The sequence below is a fragment of the Gorilla gorilla genome, chromosome 12 (assembly GCF_029281585.2).
Source record: "Gorilla gorilla gorilla isolate KB3781 chromosome 12, NHGRI_mGorGor1-v2.1_pri, whole genome shotgun sequence".
Taxonomy (NCBI): domain Eukaryota; kingdom Metazoa; phylum Chordata; class Mammalia; order Primates; family Hominidae; genus Gorilla; species Gorilla gorilla.
Window position 1 is genome coordinate 52,285,459 of NC_073236.2, and position 16,216 is coordinate 52,301,674.

The window sequence follows — 16,216 nt, forward strand, 5'->3', positions numbered from 1 at the left end:
AGACTGTCCTGGGTAACATAGCAAAACTCTGTCTCTACCAAAAATACCAAAACTTAGCCAGGTATAGTGGCACACACCTGTGGTCCCAGCTACTCTGGAAGCTGAGGTGGGAGGATCGCTCAAACTCAGGAGGTAGAGGTTCCAGTGAGCCAAGATCGTGCCACTGCACTCCAGCCTGGGTGACAGAGACCTCATCTGCAAAAAAAAAAAAAAAAAAAAAAAAGAAGCGGGAGGAAATGGAATTTAAGTTTAAAAATTGAATCTATTAAAAGAAAAACATTAAGTAATTAATAGCATAAGTGGCTTAGAGAATCAGCAAAACTCATGAAGAGGATATCAGAATGAATGATATGATGCCTGATTTGGCAAAACAGTGAGCTTTAGAAGAGTATGAGGCCAGCACAGAGTGTGGACAAGGCTGGCTAAATGAGCTGCCTCTGCTAGGATCACATGTGTCATGCAGTGGGAGCCACTGAGAGTTGGAAGCATGGGAGGCTCGTGACTGGATCTGCCCTCTTAGCGGATCATTATGAGGGTGGTGTAGAGAGAGGATTGGAAGGCACAAGAGGAGGCAGGGAGGCCAACAAGGGACTGATAGCCGTAATCCAGAAGGGAATGAAGGTGGATGAACCTCAATGCTGCCAGTGGGACAGAGAGTAAAGTGCTATCATGGCACAACTTGGTCACTGAGGTAGAAGACCCTAAATTCTCTGGCTTAGATAACTAGATCAACAAGAGACCCTCCATAGAGATCAGGAACAAAGGAGGAAAGCAGGTTTTCAGGGAATTCTGCCGATGGCCCAGGCATGGTGGCTCACACCTATAATCCCAGCACTTTGGGAGCCCAAGGAAGGAGGATGGCTTGAGGCCAGGAGCTTGAGATCAGCCTGGGCAACATAGTGAGACTCCAGTTCTACAAAAATAAAATAAAAAATTAGCCAGGCGTGGTGGCATGTGCCTGTAGTCCTAGCTACTTAGGAGGCTTAGGTGGCAGGATGACTTGAGCCCAGGAGTCTGAGGCTACATTGAGCTATATCTCACCACTGTACTCAAGCCTGGGCAACGGAGCAAGACTCCGTCTCTAAAGAAAAAAAAACAGTAATTAAAATTTTTAAAAGAGAGGAAGGAATGGAAACCCACCTATATAATAGTTTGCTAGGGCTGCCACAACAAAGTATCACATAGACTGGATGGCTTAAAGAACAGAAATGTGGCCAGGCACGGTGGCTTACGCCTGTAATACCAGCCCTTTGGGAGGCCGAGGTGGACGGATCACCAGAGGTCAGGAGTTCAGGACCAGCCTGGCCAACATGGCAAAACCCCGTCTCTATTAAAAATACAAAAATTAGCTGGGTGTTGTGGCGGATGCCTGTAATCCCAGCTACCTGGGAGGCTGAGGCAGGAGAATTGCTTGAACCCGGGAGGCGGAGGTTGCAATAAGCCAAGATCACGCCATTGCACCCCAGCCTGGGCAACAGAGCCAGACTCTATCTCACAAAAAAAAAAAAAAAAAAAAAGAACAGAAATGCATTTCCTCATAGTTCTTGGGGCTAGAAGTCCAAGATCAAGGTGTTGGCAGATTGGTTTTCCCTGAGGGCCTCTCTCGGCTTGCAGAGGGTTGTCTTCCTATATCTCCATGTTCTTTGCCCTGCACACGTCTGTGTGCAAAAATTTTTTATATCGTTTTAAAAAATACCATTTAATGCTTTTTAATTTATTCAAGCAACAAACAACAGTTGAAGATGCATTAAAGTCAGGCAGTGGACTGAGCCTGGGGAAATCATGGGTGAGACAGTTCGAGCTGCGTTCTAATAGCATGTACTCTCCAGACAGACTGCCTAGGTTTGAACCCCAGCTGCATACTTATAAGTTGGGGGACCCTAGTGAAGTTACTTAATCTCTTTATGTCTGTTGCTTTTTCTGTAAAATGTGGAATAACAGTTCTTATCCCATAGGATCACTGTGAGAATTAAATGGGACAATGCATGTAGGGTGCCCAGCACAGTGCCAAGTTTTTAGTACATGTGTCATAATTGTTAGCTCTAAAAATATATGAGCAAAAAGAAACAATCCCCATTCTCGGAGAACATCTGGGATAGTGGGTGGCTAAACTGCAGAAGTGTTGGTTATTGAAAATGGGGGGCCGGGGCAATTGATGAGTCATCGGAGGATGCTGGGTCACCCCATCATGATGGAGGGCTTGGGAGAGACTGGAAGAGTGTGGACCAGAGAGTGAAGTCTAATGAAGAAGGAGGAGGGAGAGAAGGCAGAACAGCTAAAAGACTTGAAGGAGTTTTTGGTAAGAGAGAGGAGAAAGAATGTTCAGGCAGGGGCATTAGTGAGCACAGATGATACCAATCTGCCTTCTGGCCCTGAGGTGGGAGGAGTGGAGGGAAATGCAGCCTTCAGTGGAGATCCCCGCAGGGGAGGACACCATGGGAGGATCCTGGGGGAGCCATTTTTCAGTCTGGGCAGAGCTTTCAGAAAAGATCTTGGATCTCGGATCTTGGAGGAAAGCTGAAGACTCACTGGGAGGCTGGGGCAAAAGCAGAAGGAGGAGTGTGAGAAGTTAGCTGAGGAAGCTCAAGAATGAGGTTAATCAGCTGGAGCCAGGGGCCAGGAAGCATTCCAGAGATATGGGAGGAGGGAGACTCACAAGGGGAAGGGGCTTCAGGTTCAAGCAGAGGAACCGCAGATTAACAACCTTTGCTCAGGCACAGGAATTGCTGGAGCATCAATATTTTGGCTAATCATTTTTTTCTCTTATTTTCCTGGATTAAGTGTATGGAACTTCCATGGGATCCTCAGACGCTTAGGCTTCTAGAATGCTCAGGATTCATTCTTTTTGCTAGACTTCATATGGCTAACGTTTGCAGTGGAAAAAGGGCCATAGGTCTCCGGTGTCGGCTGGTATATGGCTGGGTGGTTCCTGGGCCATACCCCTGCTTCTGCACGCCCTGGGTTTCATTTTTGTCCACTCTGTATTTGTAGCTCACTCCAGTCTTTCCAACTCCCAGGTGGCTGAGTGGGGTAACTGGCAGGGGTAGTTTGGTTAATGTCAACATAAAGAGCTTGGAAGGGAAAGGGACTCGTGGAACAGAAAACAAATGCCACATTAGTGGAAAGCTTGCTTTCATGGGGGGAAAGGGCTGCCTCAGTTTCCCACGAACACTAGACTCGGTAAGTAAAGTGTAAATATTTGTTAAAGGAGCAAATAAATAGTCCTTCTGAGTTCTGTTTCAGTCTGCAAGTCACAGCCTTTGAGGTATCAAAGGAATGGGAGAGAGGCTGTTCAGTTTGCCCCTCTCTAATGACACTACCAACTTTAAAATGAGAACCGAGTGGTCAGAAGTTGGAAAAAAATAGGCTGGGTGTGGTGGCTCACGCCTGTAGTACCAGCACTTTGGGAGGCCAAGGCAGACAGATCATGAGGTCAGGAGTTCAAAACGAGCCTGACCAACATAGTGACACCCAGTCGCTACTAAAAATACAAAAAATTAGCCAGGCGTGGTGGCAGGCACCTGTAATCCTAGTTACTCAAGAGGCTGAGGCAGGAGAATGGCTTGAGCCCGGGAGGCGGAGGTTGTGGTGAGCCGAGATCGCGCCATTGCACTCCAGCCTGGGCAACAAGAGCAAAACTTAGTTTCAAAAGAAAAAAAAGAAGTTGGAAAAAAATGACACCAGGCCAGGTGCAGAGGCTTACTTCTATCTATAATCCCAGCACTTTGGGAGGTTGAGGCAAGCAGATCACTTGAGGTCAGGCGTTAGAGACCAGCCTGGCCAACATGGTATAACCTTATCTCTACTAAAAATACAAAAATTAGCTGGGCATGGTGGTGGGCGCCTGTAATTCCAGCTACTCGGGAGGCTGAGGCAGGAGTATCGCTTGAACCTGGGAGGCGGAGGTTGCAGTGAGTCAAGATCGTGCCACTGCACTCCAGCTTGAGTAATGGGATGACACTCTGTCTCAAAAAAAAAAAAAAAAAGACACCAAATAAGGAATCAGGTAGTGGATCCAGCTTCAGTTATCGCAACATCTTTCCTTAAATAAAGCATCCTTTCCTCAAAACAATAAATGCACTAATTAACTTTACATATTTTGGTCTCTTACTCTGAAAGCTGTATTCTATCACAATTCAAGTTTTCTTGCATTCTTTTCTCACCTCCTTTTTTATCTCTACTTGTACCAAAGTTTGCTTGTTTTTCATCTTATCCTAACGTCTTGTTTCATAAAGGCCAAACTTTCTTACGCTGTACTGAAAACAAAAAGCAGATATTTTCTAAAATCTTCCCACCACTCTAGTAAATTATTTTCAAAGTGGGGCATCTTCTCCAAAATTGGATAATGCTTCTCTTTTTTGCTATAGAAATTTTTCCCAGGTCCCATTTTGGGATTTGTTTGTTTTGTGGGTGTGTACTTTTACACTTTCTTGAATAGGCTCATTTCTGTTCCAATGAGGCATTTGTAAGTAGCCACTTATTAATTCAACAGATATTGATATTTCAAAAATTGATATTTGCTTATTCTATAGTGTGCAAGGTGTTTTTAAAAAGTAAATTATAAGGCCGGGTGCAGCGGCTCACGCCTGTAATCCCAGCACTTTGGGAGGCCTGGGCAGGCGGATCACTTGAGGTCCAGAGTTTGAGACCTGCCCGGGCAATGTGGTAACACCCCGTCTCTACTAAAAACAATATAAAAAATTAGCTGGGTGTGGTGGCGGGCGCCTGTAATCCCAGCTACTCGCGAGGCTGAAGCAAGAGAATCACTTGAACCTGAGAGGTGGAGCTAGCAGTGAGCCGAGCTGCACTCTACGCCTGGGTGAGAGAGTGAGACTCCGTCTCAAAAAAATATATAATAATAATAATAATAATAATAATTACACACAAAGATTCATCTTCAAAGAGCTTCTGATTTACATATTTGATGATGTCAGAGAGGTATAGTAACTAGTGCAAGGTAGAAAGCTAGACAGAAGACACGGGTAGATTGCTATTTGTGGGGTTTTTTTCACAGATATGAGTAAATCACGGTGCTGAGACAGGAAGGACTGACTCTGCGCCCAGCATGATGTTGGTCCAAGTTGGCAGCCATTCAAAGTTAAGAGCACTGAGGCTATTCTCAATTTGTATTACTGTTTTCTTCCTTTGGAAATATGTAAAAATATTAACAAACACTAATGTGCCAATATTTCTAGGATGCTGGAAATTAATGATTGTAATACATTTTACATTCCATTACAGTATTTATTAAAAATGACTACATTCCATTATAATTCACTATTGCTGCTCTGCCATTTCAAAGAAGCAACAAGAATGTTGCCAATCAGCAGTGGAAAATAAATATTTTCTTTGGGTTGAATAATTTCCCAAAATGTTTTATTTTCCAGTGAAGAAAACATGCAACTGTCTACTATTCTTTTTTTTTTTTTTTTTTTTTTTTTTGCGACGGAGTCTCGCTCCATCGCCCAGGGTGGAGTGCAATGGCGCTACCTCGGCTCACCGCAACCTCCACCTTCCAGGTTCAAGCGATTCTCCTGCCTCAGCCTCCCCAGTAGCTAGAATTACAGACGCCCACCACCACACCTGGCTAATTTTTGTATTTTAGTAGAGATGGGTTTCACCATGTTGGTCAGGCTGGTCTCTAACTCTAACTCCTGACCTCAAGTGATCCGCCCACCCTGGCCTCGCAAAGTACTGGGATTACAGCCGTGAGCCCCCTGCCCGGTCTGCAGCTGTCTATTTTTTGAGACGGAGTCCCGCTGGGTCGCCCAGGCTGGAGTGCAATGGCGCGATCTCGGCTCACTGCAACCTCTGCCTCCCGGGTTCAAGCAATTCTCCTGTCTCAGCCTTCCGAGTAGCTGGGACTACAGGTGCCTGCCACCACGCCTGGCTAATTTTTGTATTTTTAGTAGAGACAGGGTTGCACCTTGTTGGTGAGGTTATTCTTATTTTACACTGGCGTAGGTGTCTTAATCAATTGCCTTGATTATATTGTAAAAGGCAATTTAACAAAACATTATTACAGAGAACTTGCATTTTAAACACAGTTTTTATTTTATTTAAGCTCATCAAATGCTTTTTTTGTTTAATTAAAAAAAAGAGACGAAAAACATTATTTTGATTTTGATATTCAATAATTTAGGCTATGACCAGTAAAAATTATATCTAATTAATACGTGACTGAAAATAGATATGAAAATGTAACTTCCAAACCCCTAGAGGGGGCGTCCACCCCACAGATCACTACAGAGATGTATGCTGTAACACAGGTGAAGAGTCGCTAGGTGGCTCTGCCATTTTTAAATAAAACTAAGGTACACACACACACACACACACACACACTAACATACAGTTAAGAAACAAAATACCCCACGCAGGGAGAACCTTTAATCAAAACAAGAAAGAATAATCTGACATCATGGTCTCTCACTCAGAATAATTTGGAGCTATTGGGCTAAGAATTTGACTCTAAAGAAAAACTACAAAGTATGTACGGGCAAGCAATCTGCTAAAAGATAAGATAAATCATTATATTTTTAAGGACATAAATTACTAAAGGGAGACGGTTTCAAATTTTTCATAATTTATTGCCATCTAGGTTCCCAGCTTTTCTTTTGGAATTTCTTTTTAGTTTAGACCTTTACATTTAAGAACAAATATTAAATTTTTGTATTATAACTTATTTTAAAATGTTTTCCAAGCTGGGTGCTGTGGCTCACGCCTGTAATCCCAGCACTTTGGGAAACCGAGGCGGGTGGATCATCGGAGGTCAGGAGTTCCAGATCAGCCTGGCCAACATGGTGAAACCCCATCTCTACTAAAAATACAAAAATTAGCTGGGTGTGGTAGTGGGCGCCTGTAATCCCAGCTACTCAGGAGGCTGAGGCAGGAGAATAGCTTGAACTCCGTAGGTGGAAGTTGCGGTGAGCCCGAGATCGCGCCATTGCACCCTGGACAACAGAGCAAGACTTCGTCTCAAAAAAAAAAAAAAAAAGTTTTCCAATTTCCAATTTCCTTTCATAGTTGTCATCCTTATTTTTAAAAAAAAATTCATTTCATTTCAGGCCATTTAGAAAGAAAAAAACAAACAACACTGGGCTTATCTAAATTATGAAAACATTTTAGATCCTTGAACCAAAATAAGACAATTAAGACAAACACTATTCTTTTCTACAGCATTTGCCAGGAGATTGAATAGAAACAGTGCTTTAAAGGGTTGACAATAATTTATTTCTGGTCCCAGAAAAGACGACTAAATAGTGACATGTGAAGTGTGATTTGCATTTTAGGTATCCAAATTTGCTGATTAAATATTTTTGGATTTCATTTTCAAGAGGTGACACGCCAGAAGAAAAAAAAATCCTCCAAAATACATAACTAATTTCATCATGAAAATAAATGCCTTGGAGGAGAAGGGAAGTTTCCGAATGATTAAATATTCTGAACTGCCAGTCGGCAATTGGCAAATAGAAAAAAACGTTTTCCCTCTCCCTCTCGGTTAAATGAAAACCTCAGACCTGTCACGTATTAAGAACACATTTAGGAATACTTTTAATAGTAAAATAAACAATTTTCATATTGTTGTTTCCAGCCAATCGAGGATGATTACGTGGAACGTGAGGTCGCCACAGTATTTTACAGGTTTTATTTGTTTCCCAGGCAGGGAGACGCATTAAAAAACTTAGCAAAAGTAGACGGCAAGTCATAGACTTGCCCGTTAGATGAGGCTGTTTTTGTAAATGAGCGCTTCTTGCACAGTTTAAATTACTTAAAACTTTGAAACTTTCGGGTTTAAAATGCTAATTCCGAAGCTACTTATTTAAATGTCTGTGAAAACATTCACCTTTATGTTTTTGAAGATAACAAATCACCACGAAAGCCCGTACAAACCGCACAGAAAACGAATAAATGCTTCCCGAATGTGAGCGAACCTACAGTTTGGTTAGAAAAACTCAACACTGATTTCCGTTCCTCCAATCACAGAATCCCCGAGGAGAAGGGGACACGCCAAGGGGGCCTGTTAATAACCTCTACCGTATACCCCAAAGCGTTGTAAATCACATCGATTATTTTCGACTGGAAGCCGATCGGTTGAGACTGGACGTGAATTCCGCGACTCGATCACAAAAGGTTAGGAGGAAAGAGGTAGAAAAGCCAAAAGGACTACTAGGCAGGTGGCCCGAGCGGCCACCCCAAGTTAACTTTTTAGAAATCATTCGTACTGTTCGGGTTATCTTCTCTTTAATATTCGTGGCTTTACTTATTATGATGTTAAGAAACGTGGGCTAGGAATGGGGTGCTGCTTTTTGCCCGAAACCTGGAGGCGCCGGCCTCCCAGACGCTCCCGGGCCCGGGCAGAGCGGCGGTAGGGGCGGGGCGGGCGGGCTCCGGGTTTGGGCGCGCGGGCAGGTGGGGCGTGGCGGGGGCGTGGAGAGCCCAGGCCCGCGGCCACCGCCCCGCTCCGGGCCGGCCCAGGAGGAGCCGCGCCGGGCTCAGTTATAAGAGGCCGGCTAGCAGGCGCTCCGCGAGCACCCGCCCGACCCCGGCCCGGAGCACCGGGCGCCCAGCGCGGGTGAAGGCGGAGCCGCAGGGTTGGCCCCCAAAGGGATGCTCTCGCCCGAGCGGCGAGACCAGCCCCGCTCGCCCCTCGCCGCGGCCGCGCCGCAGCCGCCCACGGCCGCCGACATGGCCCTCTACTGCGGCGACAACTTCGGAGTGTATTCGCAGCCCGGCCTGCCCCCGCCCGCCGCCACCGCCGCCGCCCCGGGCGCCCCCCCGGCAGCCAGGGCGCCTTACGGGCTGGCCGACTACGCCGCGCCGCCGGCCGCCGCCGCCAACCCCTACCTGTGGCTCAACGGGCCCGGCGTGGGAGGCCCGCCCTCCGCCGCCGCCGCAGCCGCCGCCGCGTACCTGGGCGCCCCGCCGCCGCCGCCGCCCCCCGGAGCCGCGGCCGGGCCCTTCCTGCAGCCACCGCCCGCCGCCGGCACCTTCGGCTGCTCTCAGCGGCCCTTCGCGCAGCCCGCGCCCGCCGCGCCCGCCTCGCCCGCCGCGCCCGTGGGGCCCGGGGAGCTGGGCTGGCTGTCCATGGCCAGCCGCGAGGACCTGATGAAGATGGTGCGGCCGCCCTACTCGTATTCGGCGCTCATCGCCATGGCCATTCAGAGCGCGCCCGAGCGCAAACTCACTCTCAGCCACATCTACCAGTTCGTCGCCGATAGCTTCCCCTTCTACCAGCGCAGCAAGGCCGGCTGGCAGAACTCCATCCGCCACAACCTGTCGCTCAACGACTGCTTCAAGAAGGTGCCCCGCGACGAGGACGACCCAGGTGAGGGCCGCTGGCAGGTGCTTCCCAGCCGGGGAGGGCGGGCGCGGGTCGCGAGGGCCGGCGCAGGGGTCGGTGTGCGGCTGGAAGATCTGCCAGGAGTCTTCTTGTCCAGGCTGCGGGTGGGAGCGGATGGAGGAATAACCACCCAACCCAGAGGACGAAGGGAAGGAGCAGGAGATCTTCGGAAGGAAGACTCAGTGAGAAAGGAGCTTGACCTTTACATCCACATTCGCAGAGGCGGGCCAATTAGAGAAACGAAAAAAATCTGTATCCCAGAACAGAAGGCTACCCCTGGGTGGTGTTCCTTAGGCCTTTTGAAGGGAGGGTCTACTTACAAGTGAGCTCTCAGATAAGGGATGGTTATAAAGGGATCCGTGTGAGCTGGGATTTCCATCACGTTTCGCAGAAGACGCGGTGGGAGAACTGGGGTCCAGCCCGGCTGTCCCTAGGTGCACTTCCTCCTCATCGGGTTCCAGAGAGGTTCGCTGTGTCCTGAATAGAGCAAGTACGGTGCCTACCTCTAGAGATAGTGGCACGCGCATCATGAGACGGGGGTCTGGGATGGGAGAACTTTAAGCAGAGAGGTCCTGCAAATTGCAGTTTGGGTACCTTAACTAGTTAGAAATTTAGAAATGAATATCCCAAATTTGCTGCGTTCTGGTCTCAGCCCAATTGCTCCTGGAGTGAGGAGGTCTGTGTTACAGTGGAGTGAGTGTTAACCTTCTCTGAGAGGTAGAGGTGGAGAAATGATTAACAAGAAGAGAGAAACAGAGAATCCTACTTGAGGTTTTCAGAAGGAACCCAGGACAAGGAAAGGGAAGGGGATTGTGATAGGAAAAAGAGAAAAGAGATGAAACCATTTTAGTTGCACATTACAGAGATCCAGGATTTTGTGTAAATTATGTGACTATTCTGGAGCTCAGAATGAGCTCATCCCTGAAGTCACTGTAGACCAGCACTCTCCAAAGGAAATACGATACAAACTAAATAATCCAAAATATTGTTTCAACATATAACAAATATAAAAATTACTAATGAGATTCTTTGTTATTTTCTCGGTACTAAGTCTTCAAAATCCCATGTGTATTTTACACTACATCTCAATTTGACTAGCCATATTTCAAGTGCCCAATAATAATGTGTGGCTAGTGGCTACTGTATTGGGCAGGGTATGCAGTTCTAGAAGATGCATCCTCTTGATTTGGCTTCTGTACCACCCAAGATTATCATGTAAATTGTCATGTAAACTCCTCTAGACTTCACTCTAAAAGGTCAGGGGTCTATGGCTAGTTTTTTATCAAAAAAGTTGGTACCAACGTGGCACAATATACGTATCCAGATAGGTGGAGATATTATTGAGATTCTAGTTATGTAATTTTTTTTCCTATGACTACTTGCAGAACATGGTTCAAGTGGAGGCAGCTTAGCCCAGTGGTTAGTTAAGAATGCTGAGGTTTTTTTTTTTTTTTTTTTTTTTTGAGACAATTTCACTCCTGTCGCCCAGGCTAGAGTGCAGTGGCGCAATCTCACTGCAACCTCTGCCTCACCAGCTCAAACAATTTTGCTGCCTTAGCCTCCCAAGTAGCTGGGACTACGGGAGCATGCCACAGTGCCCGGCTAATTTGTATTTTATGTAGAGATGGGCTTTTCCCATGTTACCCAGGCTGGTCTCGAACTGCTAAGCTTCAAGTGACCCACCCGTTTCGGCCTCCCAAAGTGCTAGGATTATAGGCGTGAGCCACCGCGCCCAGCAAGAATGCTGAGTCTTTTAGCCATTCATAGTGGTATACTCCTGTCATACCAGCTACTCTGGGAGGCTGAGGTGGGAGGATCGCTTGAGGCCAGGAGGTCAAGGCTGCAGTGAACCAAGGTTACACCACTGTACTCCAGCCTGGGTGACAGAGGGAGACCCTGTCTCAGAGAATATAAATAAATAAATAAATAATTTTTTTAAAAATGCTGAGTCTGGAGCCAGCCTGTTTACATCCTGACTATCATGGCTAACTAGGAATATGACAAGTTACTAACCAGTCTGCACCCCAGTTCTCCTATCTGAAAAGTGGAAGGAGTTATATTGCCTATCGCCATAAAGCTGTGAGGAGTAGCTGAGGTTATCCGTGTAAAGCACTTACCACAAGATAAGCATTCTACAGTACTTTAAAACATTGGATTCTTTTGCCAGAAGTGAAAAAAGCTTTTGGGAGATAAAATCCTCCAAGATGATAGATCTTTTATACCTCACTTGTGGCAAATAGAACAAAACTAGCATTACATGCAGAAAAATGAGGCCCTGGTGTCTGAAATTTATTTACCCAATGGGTGAAACATTTGCAGGATTTGTAGGGGCAGGTCCTGCCCAAAATGAGGAGGGGATGTAGATTCCAGGAGCTTCCTCATACTCAAAATTTATGCCATCCAATGCATGGTTAAAACAGTTGCTCAGTAATAATTTTTTTTTGTCATTTTGAAATTGCCTTTCTCCAGTGGGGCATTTTTCTCAGAGGTGGGGAATTATGCACTTTCAACGAATAATAATTGTTAAGTGCTGTTTTTGCACTGCTTACTGTGTGCCAGCTACTATGCTGAAATAGTTAATCCTCACAGTCAATCCACTAAATTAGTACTATCCTTATCTCTATTTTATAAATAAAGAAACGGAGGCTCAATTCTTTTTTTTTTGTAGACACGAGATCTCACTATGTTGGCCCAGTCTGATGCTCAACTTTAAGTAGCATCAGAATTCCATGACTTTGCAAGGTCATACAATTTGGATCTAGAATTAGTGAAGGTGTTACATGATTTAATTATAAGTGTCTCAGAAATGGAATTAGGTCTTCAGATTTAAGTAGTAGACATCACCAGGAGGAGGTAAAGGTGGCCAGAACATCTTTGTTCTGGATTTTTCTCTGAAGCAAAGAGTAACATTTTCCCCAAAAGAGGATTGGTTTGAATATTAGAGTGAATTGAGCATCTTTGTCAGCATCTAATGAGAGTCTGCTCTCCTCCCAGAAATGAAGCTGAGTACACAGGCATAGAATAGGTCCTTCTCTAACTTGGTCTTTCTCATCTTCTCAGGAAAGGGTAATTATTGGACTCTTGATCCGAACTGCGAGAAAATGTTTGACAATGGGAACTTCCGGCGGAAGCGAAAGCGCCGCTCTGAGGCCAGCAATAGCTCCACAGTGGCTGCTGGGACATCAAAGTCCGAAGAAGGGCTCTCCTCAGGATTGGGGTCTGGAGTGGGTGGGAAGCCAGAAGAAGAGAGCCCCTCCACTCTGCTGAGGCCTTCCCACTCCCCAGAGCCTCCGGAGGGCACCAAGAGTACTGCCTCATCTCCTGGAGGACCCATGCTCACCTCCACCCCTTGTCTCAACACTTTCTTCAGCAGCCTCAGCTCCTTGAGTGTCAGCAGCAGTGTGAGTACCCAGCGGGCTCTCCCTGGCAGCCGCCACCTAGGGATCCAGGGGGCCCAGCTGCCCTCCAGCGGCATGTTCTCCCCGACCTCCATCTCAGAGGCCTCAGCAGACACCTTGCAACTGAGCAATAGCACCAGCAATAGCACCGGCCAGAGATCTTCCTATTACAGTCCTTTCCCTGCCAGCACCAGTGGGGGGCAAAGCAGCCCCTTCAGCAGCCCTTTCCACAACTTTAGCATGGTGAACAGCCTCATCTACCCCCGAGAGGGCTCCGAGGTGTAGAGCAGACTCTCAGACTTGAGTATGCACACCTGAGGCGTGCACACATGCTGATTAGAATGCAGATTCCAAGTCAGTAGGTCTGGGGTAGGACCTGAGTTCTGCGTTTCTGTCGAGTTCCTGGGTGATCTCGTGGTCCTTTGACCACACTTGGAGTAACGAGGGTGTAGTAGATAACTCTTGCTACAACCCAGCGAGCTTTTACAGGTTTCTCTGCATGTGGGCCTCTCCAGAGAGAAATCCGTTTCACTGTCTTCTGTGATAGGTAGCCTGTGAGCCCCGTGAGGGCGGGGACCATGTCTATTTTGTTTATCACTGTATGCCAGGATTGCAAGCTCAAGTGTGTACAGATGGCTAAAAAAACATAAGCCAACGAAGTTACTGGGTGAGAAAACTAACATCAGTTGGCAACTGAAGCAGTAGAGGGTAGTTGGGACTGACTAGTGGAAGGCTGCTGGGAACAGCTGGTTCTTTCTCTCCTCTGGCAGCATTCTGATTTTGTTTTTTTGGTTTTTTTTTGACACAGTCTCGCTCTGTCGCCCAGGCTGGAGTGCAGTGGCGCTGCAACCTCCGCCTCCTGGGTTCAAGCAATTCTCCTGCCTTAGTCTTCTGGGTAGCTGGGGTTACAGGTGCCTGCCACCACACCCAGCTAATGTTTTGTATTTTTAGTAGAGATAGGGTTTCGCCTTGTTGGCCAGGCTGGTCTCAAACTCCTGACCTCAGGTGATCCACCCGCCTCGGCCTCCCAAAGTGCTGGGATTACAGGTGTGAGCCACTGCGCCCAGCCAGCATTCTGATTTTTATAGAAGAGCCAGATATCTGAATTTTTATAGGAAACCTCCAACTTTGTGTCATTTGCCTCTGAAGATTTTTTTTTGGTTGTTTATCATACTGTCCTAGGCAACACCACAAATCCTTGAGCTATGCATAGGCAGCTCACAAATCACCTCTGTCTGGTACATGGTATATTCTAATGGCAGTAAAATGGCACAAGCAGCCCTGTGTGCCAGGCACTGTTCTCGGCACTTGTCATGTATTCATTTAATCCTCTCAGAAACCTTGGGTGGTGAGTATTGTTACTACCCCCATTTTCCATGTAAGGGAAGTGAAACTTCAGGATGTTAGGTCACTTTGTCTATTTTAGTCATCACTGTATACCAGGATTGCAAGCTCAAATGTGCACAGGTGGCTAAAAAAAAGTTGTGACCACTTTCCAAGGTGAGACTGATAGTAAACTGGAGCCAGGATCAGACTCAGACAATCTGGTTCCAGAGCTGGTGCTTGTAACTTCTGTATTCTACTTCCTGCAAAACCAAGAAACCAGCCTCCATAGCCAGTTATAAGTACATAGAGGGAAGGAGTGGAGCTAGATCTCATTTGACCAAAGATTCTAGTTGAAAATAAAAGTCATCTGGTGTGTTCCCCCGGGCGGCACCTCTGTCTGAATTCTGCTGCCATAGTCCAAAATCTGGGGTGACAATTGTCCTAGTTTGTAATGGTTAGCCTGGCATCCTCTCCCTTTCAGCTTATATCCTGGATGTTTCCTTTTCTAACAAAGTATTATTAGAATTTTATTAAAAATAGCTTTTGTGTGTGTCTGTGGGTTTTTTGTTGTTGTTGTTTTGTTTTGTTTGTTTTGTTTTTTGAGACGGTCTGCCTCTCTTAACCAGGCTGAAGTGCAGTAGTGAGATTTTGGCTCATTGCAGACTCAACCTTCCCAGGTTCAAACAGTGGCCCCTTCTCAGCTCCCCCAACCCACCCCAGTAGCTGGGCTCACAGGTGTGCACTATGCCCAGCTAATTTTTTAAATTTTTGAATTAATATTTTAACTTTTTAATTTGTAAATTTTTGAATTTAAATTTTTTTATTTTAAAATAATTTTTTAAATTTTTTTTATGGGGGTTTCAAAAAAAAACCACAAAGCTCACTGCAGCCTCAATCTCCTGGGTTCAAGCCATCCTCCTATCTCAGCCTCCCGAGTAGCTCGGACTACAGGTGCACATCACCACACCTAGCCAGTTTTTTTGTATTTTGTGTAGAGATGGGGTTTCGCTATGTTGCCCAGGCTGGTCTTGAACTCCTGGGCTCAAGCGATCTGCCCACTTCTGCCTCCCAAAGCACTGGAATTAAAGGCATGAGCCATCACACCTAGCCAAAAAAAAACCTCTTAAATGGAATTTTAGGCCAGGTGCAATGGTTCACACCTGTAATCCCAACACTTAGGAGACTGAGGTGGGAGGATCGCTTGAGTCCAGGAGTTTGAGACCAGCCTGAGCAGCACAGCAAGACTCTGTGTCTACAAAATATTTTTAAAACAATGAAGAAATGGGATTTTATAGTTTTTAATACAATAAACCGTTTGTGGTCAGTTTTTAAAAAGATATATTTAATCTTATTTATTTTAGCACTCTCTTACTTCTCAGAGGTATCATTTGAATAATTTTTATGGTCAACCTTCTAGTGCCCAGTAGAGTGCCCGGTACACTAATCCACTAGTTGCCGAATGACAGAATTTATTCAGGGCCGGCGCAGTGGCTCAAGCCTGTAATCCCAACCCTTTGGGAAGCCTAAGCGGGCAGAGCACTTGAGCCCAGGAGTTTGAGACCAGCCTGGGCAACATGGTGAAACCCCATCTCTACAAAAAATAACAAAAATTAGCTAGGTGTGGTGGTGTGCACCTATAGTGCCAGCTACGTGGGAGGCTGAGGTGGGAGGATCACTTGAACCTGGGGGGTTGAGGCTGCAGTGAGCTGAGATCATGCTACTGTATGACAGCCTGGGTGACAAAGTGAGACCCTGTCTCAAAAAACAAATTTTTTATTCAAAAAGTGTTCATTAAAATGCAGGTAGTTGTCAAATTTATGGGAACGGTGTTCCACAAAAATTAATTCATCGTCCTGTGGGTTGCCTTTGTACCACGTTTTTGGATGTGAGCATGGCTAGTTTGGGGTTTTAACTTTTTTAGAAACAGGAACAGAAGCACATTGTAAAAAAATTTAAAATTCCCTGGGTATTTTTTCACCCCGAGACTCTCACAGCATTACTTTAAAAATTTTTTATTTTGAAATATACATACAGAAAATTATTTTTTTAAACAGCTTATTGAGGTACAAATGACATCACCATTACTTTTTTAACATTATGCAGAAAGACAACCAAAGACTACCTACTCCCACAGTATGTGTACAAAAAAACG

General features: G+C 45.9%; 1 protein-coding gene across 1 annotated transcript; it reads left to right on the top strand.

The window, feature by feature from the left end:
- The first annotated feature begins 8,450 nt into the window (after positions 1–8,450).
- On the top strand, positions 8,451–14,614 carry FOXI3 (forkhead box I3). Its single transcript, XM_031008259.3, has 2 exons — positions 8,451–9,325; positions 12,401–14,614. The coding sequence occupies exons 1-2, from the start codon at positions 8,608–8,610 to the stop codon at positions 13,021–13,023; spliced, it is 1,341 nt and encodes a 446-aa protein (XP_030864119.1). The 5' UTR covers positions 8,451–8,607; the 3' UTR covers positions 13,024–14,614.
- The last annotated feature ends 1,602 nt before the right edge of the window (positions 14,615–16,216 follow it).